This window comes from Agrilus planipennis, unplaced genomic scaffold (genome assembly GCF_000699045.2).
Source record: "Agrilus planipennis isolate EAB-ADULT unplaced genomic scaffold, Apla_2.0 scaffold17, whole genome shotgun sequence".
NCBI classification, from domain to species: Eukaryota; Metazoa; Arthropoda; class Insecta; order Coleoptera; family Buprestidae; genus Agrilus; species Agrilus planipennis.
The window spans coordinates 526,506-551,538 of NW_020439021.1; the positions used below are offsets into that span (position 1 = coordinate 526,506).

General features: G+C 34.9%; 1 protein-coding gene across 2 annotated transcripts in view; it reads left to right on the forward strand.

The window, feature by feature from the left end:
* Nucleotides 1–25,033, forward strand: part of LOC108744359 (hemicentin-2) — a 227,556-nt gene that overhangs the window by 5,045 nt on the left and 197,478 nt on the right. Inside the window, exon 1 of one of the 2 annotated variants that reach the window (XM_018480072.2) lies at nucleotides 12,813–13,333. The exons of the other annotated variant lie outside the window; for it this stretch is intronic. Within the exon in view, the coding sequence (XP_018335574.1) occupies nucleotides 13,273–13,333 (61 nt within the window). The 5' untranslated portion in view covers nucleotides 12,813–13,272. Of the gene's footprint in view, nucleotides 1–12,812; nucleotides 13,334–25,033 lie in introns of those variants that run through there. 2 annotated transcript variants of the gene reach the window in all.

A 25,033-nucleotide genomic window follows, 5' to 3' on the forward strand; every position in this document is an offset into this window, starting at 1 on the left:
CAGTATTTTAGTTTTACTTTTATTTATTTTCATACAGTACTGATCTGTCAGTACCGCTTCCATTTTATTTAAAGCTATCTCTAGGTCCTCCTTGCTAGATGCTAATACTGCTATATCATCTGCAAATCTAAGCATACTAATCTTTTGCCCTTGCACATCTATCCCTACAGTTGTACTGTCTTTTTTATAATAATTTTTCACCTTAAATCTTTATATTCGCTCTTTCCCTACTTTTTTTTCTTCCCTTGCATACCAGTATTTTTGTTTTACTTTTATTTATTTTCATACAGTACTGTTTTGTCAATATCGCTTCCATTTTATTTAAAGCTATCTCTAACTTTTCCTTGCTAGTTGCTAATATTGCTATATCATCTGCAAATCTAAGCATACTAATCTTTTGCCTCTGTATATCTATCCCTACAGTTGTACTGTTTCTAATGATGATGATCGCGATTTCGACGTTTAGGTTAAAAAGTAGCGGTGACAGTGTGCATCCCTGTCTGACTCCCTTCCTAATATTTACTTCTCTAACAATTCAAAATTAAACAACATAGATATCAAAGAAGAAACCAAACAGATTTTCTAGGTTTAATTTTTGCAAAAGTTGAAATTTAATCGTATAATTTAATGTCACCTGTTACTTGATGCTAAATAATTTTCTATTATTTTTAATTTGATTTTTTTCTCGAGAAACTACAGAAACGGGGAAGGTCAAAATAATATTCTTAAAACTATCACAGTATTAGGGAAAATTAAAATGACTTCAAGAATTTTTTTCAAAGGTGGAGTTTTTCCCTACAGTTAATGTACGTATAGGTTATAAAATAGTTTTTTTCTTAGTAAATACAAAACCTTCAACCTAATAAAAGTAAATCTGTACGCGATTTGGCCGTCTCGGGCAATCGCCCGGTTGTCTGGGTTGTTAAGACGGTTCCGTTAGAGGAACAGGATGATCGGTCGCAAAGCTCAAAAGTTTTGTTCCAAGAACTTCGAGTTTTTGAAGAAGAGCATTTTGCATGCATCGTGAATAATATAACGTACTGTATACAGTCGTTATAACGACTTACCGGGGTATCGTTCGCCGGACGGCTAATAAAGCCTGTCTAATAACAATTTTCCCGCAGGTAGCGATAACATACATCGAGTACTATGTAGGTGCAATTTTCTAATCGATGCCACGTTCGGGTGTCTAAGGCATACTGATGAGTCCAGGCGTGCTTTCGGGACGAAATATAGACGACCGACCAAAACGTTTTCTCACAATTTGATGCGCGCTTTCCGTTCGCTTAAGTACAGATATGACTACCGAAGTCTCTAAATATTTCGCTGAATAGTGTGTATGGGTCAAAATATTCCTATTATTTTTCTCGTCCTTTATTGGATTTCAACGCCAGAGGCCTGCTATCATGAGAACTGTGTTTGATGGTTGATAATGGAACCCTAATGTAATAAGGAACAACTATTATTATTATTGTATACCGTTTTTGTATGGAACTAGAGTTTGATTCTAAGGCAGACGAATTTATATTACAAAATTCCCTTTTTTGAATAGTTCATGAGCGAATCTACGCTGAATAGGTTTAAATGATACGAAAACGATAATACCCACGCGATATATTTTTATAGCAGTCGTGCTGACCAATTGGTCATGCAATTGAGAAGGCCTTTAGCTGTTTATTCTTTGAAAAATTACATAGTTTGCCATTAGATTCGGCCAATTTCAATATGCAAAGATATGTTTCTGAAATGCAAATTGTGCCATTGCTTTCCATTCTGTCCATACACTTGTAGGTACTCACAGCAGTCGTGCAGAACAGACTGCGTTGCCATTTGAAGCACAGCTATCGTTGCCTGAATGTTTACTAATGTTTTAAACATGCCCTGTTTAACACTCGAGTTGCTACCTATATTTCCGTAAACTGTTCCCATTCTCTTTCAAATACATGTTTTTAAATGTTGCTCGAAGCAAAATTAATTTACCTTTTTATATTACCTGCTAGTTGCAACATTTTGTATATTAGCATTTGGTAGCTGTATCCAAAGAAAATTTCAAAAATTTTCATGCTATCGGTAAATATTACCTCACTGTTATAAAGTATGCTTCTATGTACTTTTTAATGTTTTCCATATACTAACATTCGGAGAAAAGATAATCAGAGACTTAAATAATAAATACAAGGTGATTGTTAAATACAAGATAATTATATGGATACGACATGTATATAACGTACAGTATATGTATAGAAATTACGGTAATAACATCTTACAAATTCTTAATAATTCCATTACAATTGAAGAAGGAACAAACAGTGTTATTTAGACCTTTACACTACAAAACACAAACGTGCCTATGTACAGGTAGTCTGAAGAAATCGACAACATAATTCATGCAACATCAAACCACCCAAAACAAAATACATAAATAGCCACATTCAAAAGCATAGTGAAATAATAATAATAATTTTATTGAATTTACGTTAAATGGTAATTCTTTTTAAATTTTCAGGTGTTTGTTGAATTATCCTTTTTATTGCTTCTTAGAAATTCAATTTACTTGAGAATTTAATTTGATACAGTACTCGAACCATTACACAAAATTAAAATCGTCAACTTAATCGTGAAATTAATTCTGACAGAAAAGATTGAATTTCCGCGAATGTCCCAATTTTGTTTACACCCAGTGCAATAGTAGTAATGTGTGGCAGTACATCTACACCCGGTGTCTGAATGGAGCACCCTCGTAAACATAATGTCTTCTTTAATCCAGATAAAAGGTTTTATCGATTTCAATATGTGGCGTTTGGAAAAATAAGTGTCATTCTAATATCTCTTACTACTTCGAAGTGTAAGGAACTACACACAGCCGAGACTCGGTCGGGAAGGTGTTACCTTTTGAACCGCTCGCTTTCTTTTTTCGAACAAACGCCAGAAAAAATTAACTAGGTCATAAGAATTCATGTCTGCCAACACCCCATTTACACTTCATTACCGCTTAATAACAAACCAAGCAGGAAACAGCGTTTAAAATATTCAATCATTATTGTAATAAATCAAGAAGGAATGGAGGAAAATTAAACAATATAAGGTACGGAGCAAAAGTTTTTGACATTAAGAATATAAAAACTAGAACTTTTGGGTGTTTTATTCCAATCAGCAACAAATGCTGGTGGGCAAGCAGTCCCTCCGGACTATGCAGGAAGGTAGGGCGGAAGGCCCTCTTCAACTACTTTCAGGAATCGTGGCAATGGGTAGGTTGTGGTTCGGGTGAAAACGATGAGACGAACAAAAGGAAGACAGAAGAGAATGACAGATTATTTATGGAATTTTACTGCCCCAGCATTTGCCTAAATGATCCAAGAAAACCACAGAAAAACTTGGGCCAAGGCAGACGGACTCGGAGTCGAACCAGCGTCTTCCAGAATGCTAAGCAATGGTCTAGACTTCTAGGGGCCATGCCTCTTGGTGAAGTTAATACGTATACATATCCTATCGCCCCTACCATGGTAGGAACTCTTCCTTTGTGGATATATCAAAGATGGTTACCAAATCGGGCAGTCCTCGAAGTGGTGCCGTTTGTAACATACATATCTCGGAGTTCTCGCAAATGAAGAAAAGGATCGTACAAAGCAATCGGTCCTTTGCCTTCATGAAAACCTTCTTCTTCAACTTATATCTCAGCCTGCAGCTCCATGTACGTACACTCCGTTCTTACTTCTTCTCAGTCCTTCCGTATGGGCCTGAGGTCCGGGCCAACAGATTGGAGAACCACAACAAGACATTTGGGATGCATTCTTTAGTCGTCATATACTACGCATATCATGGGTTGATAAAACGATCAATAGAGAGATACTCAAACTAATCAGCAAATATAAAGAGCTTCTGGACTATTAAAGAACGAAAACTTCAGAACATTTTATTGGATACGTCAAAAGAGAAGAGTGTTACAAGATCCTCCGGCTTATTATTGAAGAAAAAATTGAAGACAGAAGATCTGTGAGAAGACAACAGAACTCCTAACTCTATAATCTATAGTTAGAAATCTTCAGAGGTGAAGTTTCATACACCACCATAGCCACTTGGTTCGCAAACCTCCAAAAAAAAAGGAGGCGACGCCATATTAAAAAGAAGAGTTCTCCGATTTCTTAAATTCTCTCGTTTTTTAATGTGCTACTTTAATTTTGGAAACAGGAGATAGTCGATTTGGGCAAGATTTGAGGAGTGCGATAGGTTACAAGTGTTCCCATATAATTCCGCTCCAGAAAATCCTGCACAACGATCTCGTCGTGGTCGTCATGGTAAAATCCATCCAAACGTTTGCGGCGCGCTCTTCTGCAATCGCTTTGGAACATTGCAATAGAACTATTCATTAACAGTTGAACCTTGTTACAAGCTTTATGTGAGCTAATTATTAAAGAAAAAGCTCTGACTTCACATTTGATTTGCCGTCCGAGCTTTTGGTACTAGAACGTTTCCACTTCGCGGATTATTGACTAGATTCGACCCGGCGTTATCCGAATGTAGTGCTCAAAGTTAGGGCTTGGGTGGAACGCCGATGGATTATTATTTATCCTAAGGTTTGTCAACAATTGTCTAGGAATGTAGCGAGAAATTTTAATTCTGGGTTGGCGGATTTTCAATGAGAGCGTTGCGTTGAAACCGTTGGAATGAGCCTATAATGTTTATAAACACCAAAAGTCTGCAAGGTGACAAAATCAAAACCTGATCCACATTCAATCATATTTGTCTCCGGAGCTCATTTCTCCACCGATTGTCGAGCGAGAACTAAACAAAAGTGTACACTACCATTTGCAAAATTATTTAAGAGTGCCTCGTTAAAATTTAAGAATATGCTTTATTTAAAAGCATATTTAGCCAAAAATAATAACAAGTGAATTAACTTAACGCTCTACACACCTATAAAACTTTTGCTTTGTTTTCTATTGTTAATTTATATACATCTTTGTTTTAACAAATTGCTAAAAATTTTCGTCTAGTACTGTACAGTTCTAGCCGATCTCCTAAGACCGCCCATCGAGAGCTCTGCTCGTTCTAGCTTGTTCCAACTATTTCTGTCTTGCTCACGCCGTGTGTATTCTTTCTATCTTCGCGCAGATTTCTTCTAGGTCACAATTCAAACAAATTGAAATAGACTGTACCAACAAGTGATAGAAATTGTAACAGTTGTACCACACCCGGTGACTCGGTCGGGTCCTAAACAAAGTTCCGGATCCCCTGGACGGACTATAATATAGAAATTTATTCTGAAACAAGGTATAGATACATAGGTAAAAGAGATCTGCTTTTTATACACGCAGTTTGTGGAAAATTAAATGAAACAGTATGTAGCTACAGTTACATTCCCTTGAGATAAGCAATTCAAGAGTTGACACAATGGGCGTATTTTATACTTTGCTGCTTCATATGACCATAATCCGCGAAATATTGTACGTTTAGTTAGTTTTATGTAAAGTATGTGACGCGGAAATAGCGACATTAAATTGTACCACGACTAAACGGTCTTTGGAAATATGAGGCAGTTTGCTTTGGTAAATCGCGACAATATATCGCCACATGGATGTAAAATAAAAAGGGTGCATTTGTACGTGTGTGTCGTATATATAAAGCTGTGGTGGTTTCTAATGACAACGCAATTCGTTTCATTATTGTTACGGTTACAATGCAAACGGAAATTCTGAAAGTATCTGTTCAATTTTTAATTTATCTGCTGGAAATCAACAGGTACTTAATTAAACTTTTATGAAGGCGTAAAAGTAACCCCAAAGGTAGTAGGCTTTTATCCTTATCAGAGATCTACATTTTTTTGGTATGTTTGTGGTCTGACTGATAACCCCACGATGTGGGGTTTTCATTCTTGCGGTGCTCATAATACGGATCGTTTTTAAGTATTTGATATTTGGTTATTTCTAAATATTGATAATTTACCAGCAATCAAATATTTAAATATCTAAATATTCAAGCAATTTTATTTGAATATTCAAATAAGCATCTGAATAGCTAAAATTTTGACATAGTATTTTGATTTAAAGACTCAATATTCGAAAAGGTTTAAAAATGTTTCATTAATTTTTATTCGAAAATAAAAAGCTAATGAAAAATTGTAACTTGGCAACTACATACAAATATTCAATTAGGTCGTTAAATGGAGAGAAATAAAAGATATTATTTTACTATTCTATAATAATATGCATTTACCAATATATAACACATTCTGCACACGAACGTTATTATTCATACATTGCGTATAGCCTGTTATCTTCGTCTGATGTTTTCTGCTGCTCCAATATTTTAATTGTATTTTGTTACGTATCTTACTCATATCTTGAGATACTGTTGGATCAATATGATTATATAAAAAGTATTTTTTTAATAGTTTCGCTGCATCAAGTGCTTGTTTGATGCTTGGTGGAGGGACAGGATCGTCTTCTACAACAACGTACACAGCTGCAGTTCTTATCTATTTCGGCAACTTAGAAAGTACTGCTTAATGATTTATAATGCCGCATTGTTGTCGTTAAATAGAGTGAGCGTGACGCTATATAGAGTGTAATATTGTATAGAAAACAATGTAAACCAACCAAAATCAAGCAATTTCGACGTTTTAAGGAGTTTGTCGTTAAATCGAGTGACGTTATAAAGAGTTTACACTGTATTTTGATATATCGAATCTTTAAATTTCAAATAATGTCAAAGTATTGGAATTATTAAATAATCTGAATACAGAAATAGTTAGAATACAATTCCAATTATTACGAGTCTGTTATAGTTTGCTATTTGATTTCTTGTGCCACTATTGATCAGCATTATTTAGATTAACTTTTGTTCTTAAAACGGACAGTAAAACTTTTTTTGAAAGAAACCAAAATTGAGCTACAAAAAGTTTAATTATCGAAAAGCCTTGCAGCTTCCGTAACTTAAATATCCTTCCGTCTTTTGTACTTTTATGTCGCGAGATAAGTTCAACAAATTTATGACTGTATTTCGCGGTCTCGGAAGATATTTCCTCAGACATAATCTGCAAGAGAGAAGTTTTTGACCTTTCTATTAAACAGCCACTGCACCTAAGTTAAAACTAACTTTAATTCCCGACCGTCTTTTCTTTTTCATGCTTCGTCGGCTAACGGGAGGTAGTAGGTAGATGCTTTTAGAATAATACACGACTACAAAACGAAGCAAACGGTTGACAACATTTACTGCCGCTTCCTTGGCTTTGTAATAATGACTAGTAGAAATTGTTGATGGAACAAACAAACTTAGAGCTATTTTTTATGATGAAATCATCATCATCAACTCATGGAAGTGCAAACAAGGAAATTGTATAGGTATATCATTGGATTTTGTCTAAGTGAATCACAATTGTTTTGGACATGCATCATGCACCACTCTTCGTATTTCTCGAAAACTAGAGCAACTTATGTTTCTATTTGCCATCTAATCCAGGTGTATTTCTGCCCCACGTAACTCCTCCTGCTTCTAATTAGTATCCGACCGAAACTGGTTTTTACTACCGAAACCGAAACCGAAACCGAATTTCGGCAACGGTCTCAGTTTCTGCCGAAACCGAAACTTCCTTATAAGGATCATGTTTTGAGAGAAAAATAAAGAAAACGTTATTATAATCAGTCAGTTTTATCTTTTTATCTTTAAATCACATAGCTCTACAGTCTTTGACATTTTCACTTATTGATAATCAAATCAAAATCAACATAACAACCCCTCATTTAAGGAAATACTTTAATTGCGCCTTAAAAATACTTAAAATAGGTGAGATGTTTATTTGAGTAAGTATAGTAGACTAGACTCATTTTTCTTTTGAAGATTATTCATGCTTTTTATTTATATAATATTAAACATAAAATTACTTTTGTTATTGTTCGCTTGGATGGAATTTAACGCGCCGAACATGACCGAGCAGAGCGCGAGAACTCCCGAACGCAGTTTCGGTTTCGGTCGTAGTTTCGGCACGTTTGCCGCCGAAACCGAAACTAAACCGAAACTCGTTTTTTTGCCGAAACTCGACTGAAGCCGTAACCGAAACCGAACTTTCGGTCGGACACTACTTCTAATATGTCTCTAATTAGCCCTTCATGCCTAAGAAGGAGTCCTACCAATCTTTCTCACCTGTTTACTTTTGATTTTCATAAAGTCCTCTGTTCTCCTACTCATTCTAATACTACCTCATATTTCTAACATTTTCTATTAACGGTATTAACATCGTCCTATAGCACCAACTTCTTTAACTTTTTCACGACGCCCACCATCTACAGAGACATTCTCCAAATATTCACTTTCTATACTGAGTTATCTTTCTGACTCCTTAAAGATCGATCAAAAAAAAATCCTAGTTTTTAGCCTCCTATATTTATATTACTCTTTTTTCCTTTCTGACTACGGAATTCCATGTTAACTTTAGAACAATATGCGTCTCGTTGCAATTTGTTACTTAAATTAATTTTTTAAGAAGAAAGCAGATTTCAGAAATCACTTGTGATGATGATGTTGAAATATAGACATTCGTATATAATACTTTAGAAAGATTAATTGAAAATTAAGCCTGGTTGTTTTTTTTCTTTTGAAACTATCTCACTGACAGATTCTCTTTTGGACGCAAAAGCACTCGAAAAATTTAGTAGGGATAACAGCGTTACAGTTAAATGTGTATTTTTGTTAAAAAAACTGTTTGATTGTGAACTTCGGGATTTTTGGGATCGATCCTATGGGTTATTGTTTGAATACTTGCCAAAACGAACGGACGAGAATCAAGAAATTCGATTCGATATTTGCCGATTTACTTTCATTCTGATTTTTCGTTTCATAACGTTATCGTGAATTTATTATCATAAACCTCGTAATAATTGAAGCGATATGCTTTTGAAAATTTGTTTTTATTTTCTCATTACTTACTGAAAATAATGCATAATAGGTCTTTGTTCTCGAATCTCAAGCCCGCATTAAACCAGAGTTAATTGTTTTCTTGCGCAAAACTTTACTGCACGAAAGGTAGTTAACAGTTGAAAACTTACTTAATTTTCCGTTAGAGAAGACCTTCTAAATTGCATTTGTCTTGAATCGCAATGACCAAACTTCTCAGAGATTGCTTACAATACAGAGCGCGTTTTAGACTTGTATTGTATGTTTAGTTTAGTTAATTCGGTTATTTCGTTCGTCACTTGAATTGGTTTGCTAATTAGTGATTTGCGGGTCACCTTTCATTAATTATGTTCCAATTATAACCGTTGACCGTTTGACCATTTGGTCTGCGTAGGGTAGCGTCTATTTTTTATACGTTGTGGGTAACATAACGTGAATAAAAATACGTCTATATTTAATAAATTTACAGTTATTGAATGGTTGTAAAATTAATTTTTATGAATAATACCTATACCTGTTTTTAATTAGGGTTTAAATTTTCAGTATGTCGAATTCCCTCCTAATTATACATCAATTGCCTCCCAACGGCATAAAGTCATAAAGAGTTGTTTAAATAATACAGCCTCACATCACATATTAATGTTAATATTATTCATATATAATAAACACCACATCATCCTCATATTTATCAATTTGCTAATGTTTTACTAGATTTTCAATGTGAAATTTATGTTAAAATACGAAGTGTTTGATCTAATTTTAAAAAATTAAACTAATAAAGTTTCTCTAGATGATTGCATCAAAAAGCTAGACGCATACGAATTTCCAAATATTGAATTTGTTAAGGTAGTGGGAAACTATTTTAAAATTAAATAAATAAACATTTCATAACGGATATGTGTTTTCTTTCTGAAATTATTTAATCTTTAATTTACTGAAGTACTGAAGTGCACTATAAATATATATTTATTTTCGATAAATAAAATCGGTAAGTAGTCGTTAACTTAATTATCGGAGCTGATATGAACGAGAGGGAACTCGGCTAGTACCCGGGAGGGAATTCGACTATCTATATTTTAACCAAAACTACCTGCGGGAGGGAATTCGGCATCACCGTTTTTTTTATTAACTATATAGAAAGAATTTTTGTAAAATTGGGCTTGAAATGGAATTCTTGGTCCAGAATACTTCTATCATCTCTTATTAATTGATTACAGAAAATCAGAGATTGACTGAGCCTCAGAACTCAGAAAAAGAGCTGTTTTTTCTCAAAAATGTTGCAGTAAATTTTGAATAATTATTTTATTTTATATATGACTGAGTTCTATACGTCTGAATTCGTTAAATATAGAATTCTCTATAGTAGATTTGTCAGTCTAAAATGAGCTGTGTTTAGAATATTTTTTTATTATTCGAGTGGTTTCGGTTTTTGAATTTGAACGAAGCATCTTCCATAGTCAGTTTATTTTTCGTTTTTTCGCTTCTCTTCACGTTTTGCATAAGAGCGAATACAAACGATTTTATTATGTAAATTTGAACAGTATTAAAAGCTACTTTCCAAAAAAACATTCGGAATTTAACAGAAGTAATGCAGGTTTTTATTCGTTTGTCGGAATGACTTTAAAAACTGTTTTTAGCTCGCAAAAGAATATTGGTATCCAATATCGTTCGACAATTCTGCTTTCTGCTGCTACCCGATAATATGCCCTTTGTACTCTGTGCCGACGCTCATCTTACACTGCACTGGCTCTTTTCTCAGCTTTCCTTTTTATCTAAATAGACACAAGTTTGTGGAAAATTACTTTCGTTTTTGCGAAAAATCCAGTTATAACAGTCTAGACGGTTTCAAACATGTGGAACTAATTACAGGCGCAAAACGCTACCAATTTACCAACCTTATAGTCGAGCTCCAAAATGAAATGAGTCGTAAGTTATAAATAGAGGATTTAAGAACACATGACAATCGTTAATTAGTTACGCAGATTGTGCAGCAAACTTTTCAAAATTCTGAATTGTATCCACCTTACAGAATTAGATAAATCAATATATTACCCTAGACAAAAATTTTCAGTCTTTGTCTAGTCTCTCAGAGTCTTTCAGCGTCTCTCACAGTCTTTCACAGTCTCTCAGTTATTGCCTAGGTGTTTTTATGGATCTCTCACAGTCTCTGTATGAGAGACTCGAACGATAAAATTGTTAATTCAGAGAATTGAGTCTCTCACAGAGAGACTAAATGAATAAAACTGAAAAATTGAGAGACTCGAGTCTCTCGTAGAAAGACTGGGATCTCTGAAATATGTTGAACTTGCAAAATTTTAACCATGTCTATCGAGATACCACTTATTCAGAGATTCGAGTCTCTCGTTCAAAGACTGGATACGAAATGAGGATCTCTCTGTGAGCGACTCGAGTTTCTCGTTCAGAGACTCTAAACAGTTTTTTTGACAGTCTCTCGATAGTCTCTCTCAACGACACCAATGAGACTCGATGAGAGACGGAGACTCGAGTCTCGCTTTCAGAGACTCCGAGAGACTGAACATTTTTTTCTCGGGTAAATAATAAAAGTAAGTGCAGTTTGTCTGTACTTACTTGCCGTAAAGCATCTCAACTGAATCCTGTAGCCTCTTGAAGGCATTATGTTAACTTTCTACCTCCGTCTATGAAGGAAGTTTTGGTTTTCAGTTGGTGATTTCAAAGATACATGGCGGTTAAAGGATTATCGCCCCAAAGGACGTCTGGCCAGAACATTACAGAATTTTTCGTCACATATTTTTCCTAAATGCGTTACATTTACAGGGTTCAAAAGCTCATATTTCACTATTGTCCTAGGCTTTTCATATACAGTTCAGATGAACTTTTGTGAGTTTATCATATCTCATGTGAGAATCTAACTAACATCTATATAGAAATTAATAACAGATAGAAGTGATTCATAAACTGACACGTAAGAGATATTAACGTTAATTATGTAATAGATTCCATTTGTTCCCCATGCAGCAATGTGTAATAGACTGTGGCCCAAATCTATTACACTTTAATTAGGTTCCTCAATCGTTTTTCTTCATCTTCTTATTCGCATATAGACAACACCTGCTTTTGATGTAAGACATAATCATATTGAAAAAATATGGTTGGAGGCTCGAGGTGTCGTAATCATTAAAGGAAAATTAATTAAAAACACTAGTGTAACTTGGCAAGCTTTAAAACCCTTCATATGGATGATAGAATTATCTAAATTGGTTTAGAAAATTAATCAATTTGTTCGTTAAAATATAATATTATGTGTAATGAAACACGTATATATTATCTTTTTTAGTCAATTTTATTCTAGTTTCATACCTATTAGCACATTACTTAATGATAGTTTACAAATAAAGCCATTCATCTGTTTTAAGTTGACTGAGGTTAGAATCATAAGATAGGAAAAGACAACACAGACGAAATGAGTGTTGCGATTATGTCTTTACATGACTGTAAAGTGCGAAATCCACAACATAAGCTACAGCAATGGATTTCAGCTGCGGAATCCTGTGCTTTATGTGTATTATTACCGTACTTCAATATACTATTTTTATCAGACTATAGTGGGTTCATATATTTGTGGTTATCCTACGAACTTTCATCCTCGATGTAGAGAAAATAAAAGTAAAACTTTTAAAACATGTAGCAATTCTATTTGCTCGTTTCTTTTGAAATTGTATCGTTTGTTTGAATGTGGAAATGCGAATTTTCATTATTCAAAAGTCATTTGAAGCTGAAGCATGTTCGTAATTTGGTAGCTACACCACATTTGTTTACAAACGTGACCGTGAAAAATCGTCTTCAAATAGAAATAAAGGCGGAGTTATGTCGTCGCCTGCTGCCGGTAGTACGCTTGTTGATCGTTCCTCTGTCCTTCTTGCGTTAAAGCTCTTCGTGGCTGTTCGGGACATTTTCCTCGCCATCCGAGTCGATCGCAGCGCTACCATTGGTGGTATTGAGTACAACGTACGCCGAGTTTTCCTTTTCCCATTCCGTAACTCGACGTCGTTGTGAACACGTCTGTGCCGGTTGTTTGTCCCATCATCGCGCTTTGAACGCTTTTGTGTACATGAACTTTTGAAAAAGTTTCTAACTCGGTTTCCGGTACGAAAGGAACAACAAATGCGCTTTTGGATAACTGTTTACAATATATTGTGACTGTTTAATGTTTGTTCGTCTTGTTATAGAGGAATACAATGAAAAAGTGGTGAAGTGTTAGAAATAATTAAAAAAAAAGGACTTAAGATTGGTGTTGTGTAAGATTAACTTGATTATTAAACCAAAGCCTTTTGTTGCGGAATGAGAACCTAGTGCTACACGGATTTTGTTCAGGATTTTTAAGCTCAATCTGTGGACGCAGCAATGGATCTTTTAAGTGAGAAGGCTGATTACTGGAAAATCACATTCCTCGCTTTGCAATTAGGTAAGTGAAAAATAGGCAACGACCAAGCCGATTTGTTGGTTGATATTGTAAGGATAAGGAAAAAAAATAATGCATTCCAAATACAACTTAAAAACAAGTTAATTCGTTGAGACTCGGAACGATTTAACGAGATTACGCGAGCTTTTGAATGTGAAAGGTTTCTCTTACGAAGGTTAAAGCCACAATAGAATTGTCCGCTTTCACGGCTGCTGCTGCTTTTATGAAATTCCTGAGCCAATTTAAGAACATAATAAAGGAATGAATTAGAAATTTTCCTTTTCGTCATCTACTTATGTCACCCAACAAGTTTTTACCTTTTTGCTTCTTTAATAAATGGGACTTTTTGGCATTTTTCAAAACCGAACTGAAGGAAAAATCAGTTAGTCGAAGTGGAAATGTGATTTTATTAGCTACGTTTATCTATACAATCTTTAGCACCAGGTACCATAGTGGTGGTACTTTTATTTGTAACGGTCAGCCGCCATTTTGAAGTACCATTTCGTTGGGTTGAATCTCGTCGTACTTGTCCCAAACATGTTCTTTAACGATCTAACGGACACTTTATTACCAGTTTTATCAGTTTATTGAAAGGTTATCGTTCTTTTTTTGCAATTTCTCGGAAATAGAAGAAGGATTACAATGCCTAGTTTACCTCTGACTTCGATTTTATTTAGGTAGTTTATTCTTAAACAAATGGAGCATTAGTTGTTGAGGGGACCATTTAAAAACCAGTTTTACTTTCTTTAAAATAACAAAAGAATTAACGTAGCTATACCAACTGAATAAAAAAACATCATAAGTAACTGTAAATAATTAAAGCATTTTAGGAATAAGGAAACAGTATACCTATAGCAACTTCCGATTCTAATAACATATCCGAAATGTTTTCACTTTTTTCTCTACGTTACCTTTAAAATATTAACTTTGAATTTCACAGTGGATATCAATGATTGTGATATTCCTTGATTTTTGTTTTGAACTGTCAATTTGAGATCTATTTACTGCCAGAAGAATCTACGTAAAACTTTGTCTAGATAAGCACCTGAATTTGTCTTCACTATTTCATTTTATCATATAATTTTATTATTTTGCACGTTTGTAACTGTAACTCTGTAAGATATAAATATGATTTTCATGAACTGTAATGTAGCTCTAATTGGAACTAGGAGCTGTATTAATTAATTCCTACTAAAGCAGTAATCTAGTTCAGAAATTTTAATGGCATAGTTCATTAGGAAATATTACATCAATCGTAGTCTGCTTGATGTTAATACAGATACCTATAGGTAGCTTTCTAATTTCTACGGAGAAAGTTGAGAAACAGGATATAAAGTCTAAAGCTTCTTTGTCTTTTATCATAAGAAGAAAATATTACATCTTAAGTGACTAAAATAATTCGTGGGTATTATGAGTAACTGAATGCCTGTTATAAATGGTACTATAAATAGGATAATTACATCGCTATATGTTCATAGCACACCCTCAATATTTAATCGAGTATGCAATTTCGGGATCTCGGGATCGTGTACGCCAAATATCTTACACGTTGCAGGTGATACTGCAGTAAATGCATTTAAAGCCCTAACAGGAAAATTGAATTAATCTGAAACAGTCAAAGTTAAATAATAAATGGGGAACGATACCTACATAATACCCTCGAATAATTATTTTGTAAATTCATAGTTTTTATGTGGAAATGGAAAAGCTTTTTTATAGTTAATTGCGATGAAGGGTATACACCTGCAATAAAATTGAAATTCAACTTTTAAAGTATTTATGTGTTAATTAGGTTTTGCTGCATTCGACAGCTTCATTTTATGCTAGAATGGAACCTTTCATACGATATGCTACCAATTTAAATTACTTAATGAGCTGACCCTCAATTGTAGTTTAATTAAAGTATTACATATAAAAAGTAGTTTGTTGATTTTGATAGGAGTATCTTAGAACATAAATTCTTTTATGTTTAATTATAATTAATGTTTCTCCATTAGTAACATTCCATAATTTAACATAAGTTTGAAAAGTATTTATGACAGGTATTTACCTACAGTAAGTTATTAATAAGGGTACGACTTTGTGTTAAATTTTGGTTGAAAAGTTTTGTACTTCTGCACCGATCTGTCTGTTTGTAGTATACATTGTTAAAGTTGATAGGATAATTAATTGTTGAGAAGTCATTGACTGCAGAATTCAAATAAGTATCTATTTGTCTCAGGTATTTCACGGAAACTCATTAAAACAGGAACGTACCTACGGGTGGGCTAGGGTTGGCCAACGAACATACCCCTCTTTATAATGGATCCCAATGCGTTTTGAGTCATGTGATATATCAGTGAAGTATACATATACTTGTGGTCGTCAGTCCTAAGACTGGTTGGACACGTACCTCCACTCTTTCCTATCCTGAGCTAAACTTTGCATTTCCCTAAAACTAGAACAGCCCAGATCCTTAACTATTTGCGAACAGTAATCTAATCTAGGTCTATCTCTACCCCTCTTAACTGCTGTTTCTGCCTATAATATGTCTCTGACTAGACCTTCATGCCTACCAACCTATCTCGCCTATTTTTTGTTAACTTCCATAGAGTCCTCTGCTCTCTTATTCTTTCTAATAACTTCACTTTTCTTTTCCGCCGCGCCCACTGTCCATGTTTCGCACCCGTACAACGCCGTGCTCCAAACATACACCTTTAAAAACCTTTTTCGAATTTCTAAATTAACTGTTCGCGAGCATAGAAGTGACTTCTTTTTATTAAAGGCGACACGATCCTGCGCTATCCTCTGCTTTATATCCCTACTACTCTTTCCATCCTGACTTATCTGACTTCCTAGGTATCTAAAATCAACCACTTCTTCAAATTTTTCGTCTCGTATCTTTATATTCGCTCTTTCCCTACTTTTTTCCTTTGCATACCAGTATTTTTGTTTTACTTTTATTTATTTTCATACAGTACTGTTTTGTTAGTACCACATCCATTTTATTTAAAGCTATCTCTAAGTCCTCCTTGCTAGATGCTAATACTGCTATAACATTTGCTTAGTTAGCATTTAGGCTTCGTATTTGTGCAGATACGGGGTGGTGATGACGGTCAGTTTTATAACGAAATATAATTTCAACAAAAGTAGCCTTCAGCCCCTTCGGCGACCGAAGCCCATAATACAGGAACTGTCGGCGTCATTTATAACCGACGACGTTATTTGGTCGGTGCCCAACTTGAAAATAGAAGACGAGGGTCGTTATATGTTAGGGTCGCGGTATACAGTACGTGGAATAGTATCGGGGTGGATCGACAACTAACGACAAGGGTCGCGATACCTTCTACCTACATTAGACCGTTTTATCTCGATATAAGCTTGGTGTAGTGACTACGTGAGGATTTATTTTGATAGTTTCGGTATTACATAAAATGAAACGAATACTATAGTTTTATTAGCGCCTAATCGACAGTGGTGTACAATTAAGCTAATAAGGCTTTTGATTTAGGAACAATATTTAACGTTTATTATATCCGATTTAAATATTTATTAGTTAAATATGTTTCTTACTACAGTCTTAGTTTAGGATATTAGTTCAAATGGGGTTTCCTCTTTCGGGGAGAACAGCAACTGAGTCGTTTATTTGACGTTTCGCCCTTGGTTGATAATCTCAGGGAATGTCATAAAACTATAGTACATTAAAAGTCTTCATTTATTTTTTGTTACAGAATATCTATAAATTGTTTTAAATGAAAGTGTACAACTATTCATCTGTAAACATTGTCTGTTTTGGTTGATTACCTCGTCCTAAATGTGCATACCTACAATTGTTTCATGATATTAATAATAAAACTACAGTAGATTTGCTTGATGGGTTTTACCGATAATAATAATAACAAAACCGAAAGTATCATTCATTATTTATTCAATTTTTAAATGCATGAAGTAGTCTTTGTCGTGCTGTAAATATAATCTCACTTTTTCTAATTAGGTCTTAAGCGACTCTTTAGGTTTAGAGCATAATACGTTTCTCTTTTTGTGAAATTTAAAAGGTAAGACGTGATTGAAGTTGTCGAGCACTTTTTATAACATAAAGCCCCGTTATCTTCTTATATTCTTTTTTAATTTACACTTAAACGTTAAACAGCTAAAATGGCGTTCTTAAGTGAAGTTTGCGAGGCATACATAATATACATCTATCTACACTTGTAGACGTCTGCCTACATGCATAGATGTACATTTATTGTATGTATGTAGGTATGTAGCAGGCGTATCGCTTTGAGCACTAAAAATCCAACGCTCGAAACTCATCTCGTCAACAACAAAATACCGTAGAGTGCTTCTTTTTCTTACACCTATCTCCATAGCCATCTACCATACCTTTTCATTCATTGTTTTCAAGCACTGTCGCATTTGAGAATTTTATGAGAATGTAGTTTGAAACATTAAACCAAAGCATCGTAAACCGTAAGTTTTTTACTCCACTTCGTATAACTAAAAAGAGCAAAAAACTATGGAGATAAATATTGATAAAGAAAAGAAGCATCAGTTTTTGCCAAAGAACAATTAAGGCTGAACTTAATATGCAACATAAGAATTTAATTAGACGATAACAGTGAAAGAGATTGATATCACACAAAAATAACACGGAAATTGTCTCGAAACTTTGAGGTTAATAAGATATTTCGTCGTAATTCCGTCCGGCTAGGACAATGGGAGAACCCAGACAAACAACGACAGGACAAAGAAGCTGGACTCTACATGTAAAAGATAATAATAATTCAGTCAGTTGGGAACAGTTAAACAGGTTGAAATCATAGAAAAATAACACAGAAATTGTTATGAAACAAGATATTTCATCGTGATTCCGCCAGACCAGGATTCCGGGCGAATTCAGAAGCCAGGAAGAAGAAGCTGGACTTTGGATGTAAATGACAAAGATTCGGCTAGGTGGTAACAGTTAAGTAAGTTCATACCACAGAAAAATAACACAGAAATTGTTATGAAACTTTGGGAATAACAAGATATTTCATCGTGACTCCGTCCAACCAGGACTATGGAGGAACTCAGAAGCCAGTAGGAAGAAGCTGGACTTTGGATGTAAATGATAAAGATTCGGTCAGGTGGTAACAGTTAAGTGAGTTGATACTACAGAAAAATAACTCGGAAATAGTTATGAAACTTTGGGAATAACAAGATATTATTTCATCGTGACTCCGTCCAACCAGGACTATGGGGGAACTCAGAAATAGTTACAAAAGTTTGAGAATAACAATATATTTGGCTGTGACTTCGTTCAACCAGAACTATGGGGGAATCCAGAAGTTAGGAGGAAGAAGCTAAACTCTAAATGTAAAAGATAAGAATTCGGTCGGGTAGGAACACTTAAGTAGGTTGATACCACAAAAACTGACACTGAAATTGCTATAAACTGAAAATAACAAGAGATTTCACTGTGGTCTAGATTGATTCCTTCCAAATAGAACCAGGAGGAAGAAGGTGGACTCTAGATGCAAAAGCTAAGATTTCAACCAGATGGGAACTGTTCAGAAAGTTGATACCAAAGAAAAATAACACAGAAAGTGCAGTGAAACTTTAGGAATAACAAGATACTTCGAATTCTAGCAGGTTCCAACTAGGACCACGACGGAAACCAAAAGGAAAAAGTTTGATTTTGGGCGTAAAAGATAAGAATTCAATCAGAAGCAAGGAGAAAGAAGCTGGATTCTGATTGTAAAAGGCGAAAAAGTATCATCAGTAATCATTAAATGAGATTTCTAATCTCGTCTTTTGTCCAAAATATTACATGTTATGTATAAATTTCAAGTCGATATCTTGTTTTGTTTGTGCTAGAAGCCTTAAAATTTTCACTTACAAAAACAGTGATTATTGTATTTTGTACTCATAGAAATGATATTATTGAGGTGCTACCAAAATGTTCTTTGTATAAAAAGGGGAATTGTGTCTGCTCAATGCAGCAGGCAGCTAACCAAACTTAATAACGAAATAAAGAAAAAATATAAAGGGTTTATATTTTTTTTATAGGTTGGCTATACATAAATGTATATGTATATATGACGGCAGCTTTAAAAAGGAGAATGTAATGCCACAATAAATATTCTTTATGGTAGCCTTAAAAAGTGTTACCGTGCCGCCGTCTAAGTAATGCTTCAATAGGCGAATGGGTAATTCTTGAACGCAGTTTCAAAAGTTTTACTCGCATTTTACGGTACGTTATCACGGTATGCAGAAACAAATGCAAGAAATAAGCGTAACCGTTACGTGTACGGAATTTTTAACATTTTTTTATCTCAAAGCAACATTAGCGTTTTTAAAGTCATGACAGTACCTAAACCGAGATTCTTATATGAGTTCATAATTTAGATCAAGATGAATAAGTGGAGAAAATCATCTTGTCATAGGCTCAAGTTCTTGAGTATAGCTCGTTTTCGAAACAAAAAAGAAAACAAAGTCGATGTTCCGTTTAAAATTAATATGAAAATATATAAAAATATGTACATAGGTGCATATAGACAATATTTTTTTATATGTTATTGGAATTTATATTTACAATTGTGATACTTTACGTATGTGTATGGAGACGAAATCAAGTTATTATTCAAGACTAAAAATAAACGAGAACAATGTCACGATCACGTACACAAGAATAATATAAAATAAGACGGGATTCTAATTTTCATTATTTTTTGATATTTTGAGAAATATTGTAGGTACTGCCTCGTTTTTTTTTTCTGCAGCCTTAGTCTACATCTCCTTCATATAAAGTTTTATGGTATAGCATGCTTTTTATTTATTTATTAATGAAAGCTCCTGCAAGCAGGCAAAAGATGGAGATGTTTACTGTTAGACTAACTGTTACTCTTTGGATTTGTTGGACATTAATAGCTGCATCTTTAGAAATATGTATGGTATCCATTTGTTCACCACAAAAGTTCATAATACTATCAATTTCACAAATGTTTCTGATGAAACTTTTCAATGTATTTTAATTTTCATTGCATATAAGAGGTCCAAATTGGGAAAAGCCTTATGAGATACCATACAGAAGGGTTTTAAATCTCAACTTAGGTATCATCATCATGATAAGGTTGTCAGTCCTAAAACTGGTTGGACATACCTCCACTTTTTCCTATCCTGAGCTTATCTTCGCATTTCCCTAAAACTAGTACATCCCACATCCTTAACTATTTGTGAACAGTAATCTAATCTAGGTCTACCTCCACCCCTCCTATATCTGTCTCAAATATGTCTTTGACTAGATCTTCACGCCTGAGAAGGTGTCCTACTAATCTAACTCGCCTATTTCTTATTAACTTCTGTGTAGTCCTCTGTTCTCCTATTCTTTTTTTCTTCATTTCTAATTTTCTCTATCCTCGGTATTCTCATCATTCGCCTGTAACACCACATTTCGAACGCTTCTAACGTTTTCTTTTTCGCAGCGCCCACCGTCCATGTTTCGCATCCGTACACCGCCGTGCTCCAAACATACACCTCTAACAACTTTTTTCGAATTTCTAAATTAACGTTTAGCTAGCATAGAAGTGATTTCTTTTTGTTGAAGGCAACTCGACCCTGCGCTATCCTCTGCTTTATATCCCTGCTATTCCTTCCATCCTGACTTATCTGACTGTAGATACCTAAAATCGGTTACTTCTTTTAATTTTTGTTTTCCACCATTATATTCGTTCTGTTTCTACTTTCTCTTCCCTTGCATACCAGTATTTAGGTATACTTTTTGATTAATGATTATAAATGCCAGAAAGTACACCACTTTCTGTAAATGTAAAGTGCTTTCCCTTGTTTGATCCAAAACTATTAAAGTTTAGTCTAATAGTCTAATTGATACCGGTCTCAGTTCATATCTCCCTTGTTCCTAATTAATATTTCATTACGTTTTCGAATGATTAGGAGACTCTCGACTCCCCTTAATTCTTAATGAGCTCCCGAAAATCATTTTCCTAAGTAGGTGTTGGTTATATACACAACTGAAATCCTTATTAGAAACCTGAAGCTGGAGATAATATTCGTAATAGTGTCTTTAACGGTGTATCGTTGATCTCAGTATTAATTAACTTCTGAAGATGACGGGTTTCGAAATCGTTATCTAAATTGGTTAGTATAGAAAAGGGCTTCTCGTCCATTTTAGGCGTAGGTACGCACTATATCCCATCGTCCATGGTCAAAGTACGTATGCCAGGACTGGCGTGGGCATCGAACTGGTTATGACCACGAAGAAATACGTAAGCGTTCACGTTGTAACCTAAACTAGCATTAAACAAGTTCAGGTTGACAAATTATTATAATGGATGATCTTGTTTATAAGTATAATTCTGTGTCGAATTGAGACTTTTAATAAGAAATGTCGGAGGTATCCACTCCTACGTTCTGTGTAGACCAATCTCATAAAAAACTAAAACAATATGTCATTTTTGAACAGGTATTTCCAATGTATACTGTATAGTTTACTTCACAGAAAATTCCAATTTTTAAAGTTTATCGTTTCGATTGTTTTTTGAGTAATGCTCTTCTTAAATGGCATATGTTGGATGGTTAACCAGTCGATTGCAACAAAAAAAAATCATGACTGTGAAAAAGAATACATGACTAATTAATAACAAACATCCTTATTCTTGTTCTGTTTTTTCCGTTTAATAAACTAAAAAAATACTAATAATACTCAATTTTATTTAACCAAAAGTTATCTTTTTACATAAACAATAATTAATTCTCTTATCCCCTTAGCGCCAATCCAATCGCCAAATAGAAACACACTTATTTGTACACACTTAAATTATATCCATTATTCACAGCTACTTATCCTTATTCCTACTTTTCCCTCCTATTCCTTAAAATCTTCACATATCCTGCATCGTCTTTCTTTTTCTTTTTTTCCTGGACGTTATACCTATTTCCCTCCCTCTTTAAATACTAGATTATATTTTCTCTATTTTTCTTAAATCCTTCCACTCCTACTTTTGTCCGTTTCCTGAACTACTGCCTCGCCTGCTCCTGCTTAATTAAAAAGTACCGCTTGTACTAATTGTTTTTGTTTTATTCAATTCTGTGGTAAAAATTTGAAAAAAAATTATTGGTAGATTACAGAGAGACTGGACAGTAAACAATATATCTCGGGTCTGATTAAGTTGGCCATCCTTGCACCATCAATGGTTCCTACCGTCCAATTGGGAAAGAGCTCGACTTGTTACTATTTAAAATTTCATTTCCTCCGTAGAGATTGAACGTACGAAAATATGAAACGTATAAATAATAATAAAACATTTCGATTGTGAAGACGAATATCAATAAATATATCTCTAGACGGATGGAGTTGCAAGAAATAAAGACGTGGATATAGATATCTCGTACTGCTATTGTTTTCCTTTGATTGCACGTTTGTGACGATATCCAGTAATGCCGCTTCTTCCATCAATTGATGACAGCAATAAAAAGAAAGTTGTCTTTGAGAACAATGGCGTAGAAAATATTATTTTGAATGACGCATTTATAGAAACGAATACTTTTATAAAGTGATTTCTTTTATCGGTTTTTTACACACCAAATCGTAAACGGTTTATGTTGATCGTATAACCGTTTTATTTGTAATGAATCAGAAAATTTAGCTCATTGACTTTCATTAACTAGTAACGAACAGATTGTGCCGTCGATACAATACGAGGGTGGATTGATAAGTTTCCGGCCTGACCAAGAAAAACAAGGTTTTTAAAAATTTTTTTTTTTTATTTCTCAACATAATCTCCTCCAAGGCTGATACATTTCTCATAGCGGTGTTCCAGTCTATTAATGCCATCTCTATAGACTGATTCGTCAAGCTCCTCAAAATAACCATTTACAGCTTCGATTACTTCTTCATTGTCCGCAAATCTCTTACCGCCAAGCCATTTTTTGAGATTAGGGAACAGAAAATAGTCACTCGGGGCTAGGTCTGGAGAGTAAGGAGGGTGCGGCATCAATTCAAACTTTAGATCGTTGATTTTAGCCGTCGCAACGATTGACGTGTGCGCTGGTGCGTTATCGTGATGAAACAAGATTTTTTTCTTCGCCAGATGAGGTCGTTTAATTTTCACCTCGTGGCTCAAACGTTGCAATAAGTCTGCGTAGTATTGACCAGTGATAGTATTACCCTTTGCAAGGTAATCAATGTATATAATACCTCTTGCATCCCAAAAAACAGTAGCCATAACCTTGTTCGCCGAAAAAATTGTTTTTGCCTTCTTTGGAGTTGGTTCCCCTGGTCCAATCCACTGTTTAGACTGTTCTTTGGTTTCAGGAGTGTAGTGGTGGACCCACGTTTCGTCAACGGTTACGAATCGACGCAAAAATTCGCTTGGATTACGCTTATACAATGACAAATTTGCGGTAGAAATGTTTTTTCGAATCAATTTTTGGTCGACTGTTAGCAAACGCGGCACCCATCTTGCACAGAGCTTTTCCATATGCAAATGTTGGTGCAAAATATGTTGCACACGTTCATATGACATCTTACAGGTCTCAGCTATCTCACGCACTTTCAATCTGCGGTCTCCCAGCACTATTTGATGAATTTTTTCGATCATATCTGGAGTTGTGACCTCAACGGGGCGTCCTGAGCGAGGCCCATCAGAGGTGCTCACACGACCCTTTTTAAACTCGGAAACCCACTGCTTAACGGTTGAATATGACGGGGAGGATGTCCCCAGTGTTGAGTCCATCTCTTTTTTAATTTCCTTCGGCGTTAACCCCTTCAAATAAAAGTATTTGATGACAGCACGATTTTCCTGCTTTTCCATTTTTACGAAAACCACAGAGGCGTCTTGTTCAGCGTGCTGTCAAACCTACACTAGCAAGGAGATCGGGCTGAAACTATAGCTACAAGCTATCCAAGGATGGTACTATAGAATGTCACCTCAAGGTAGGCCTAGTGGCGTCATCTCTTGGTTAGGCCGGAAACTTATCAATCCACCCTCGTATAGTGAAAATTTTACGAAAAGTATGCGAGAAACAGTGAGCGAAATAATTTACAGAAAATATGTAGGAACATAATAAAAAGAAGAATGCAAATAATATTTTTTGTTGACAGGAGCAACTAGATCGTTCGTTGTCTCTTTCTCTATGGTTTCTGTTTCTCTTGTTGATGTAAATTTTGATGCAAAACCTTCCACACAAGTTAATAAATGCGTTTATTAGGGTGGTCCATAATCTGCAGCTAATTTGTCATTTTATTCAGAATTCTCTATTTTGCGATATGTTGTTATAGGTTCAGCTTGACGACTCCAATCGTTTTTCGCTACCAGACTCTAGACAAAATGTCTGTAAGTGCCATCTTCTAGCGACAAATTACAGCTCTTACAGTAGTTTTACGTCATGTCTATTTTGAGTGCGCCAAGTACAGTACTTGATATCATACTAGAATTTCATCTATTTTCCAGTTACCAACATCATCATCATAGGGTCGTCAGTCCTAAGACTAGTTGGACATGCACCTCCACCCTTTCCTATCCTGAGCTAAACTTCGCATTTCCCTAAAACTAGAACAGCCCACATCCTTAACTATTTGCGAACAATAATCTAATCTAGGTATACCTCTACCCCTCCTAACTGCTGTTTCTGCCTCTAATATGTCTCTGACTAGACCTTCATGCCTGAGAAGGTGTCCTACCAACCTATCTCGCCTATTTTTTATTGACTTCCATAGAGTCCTCT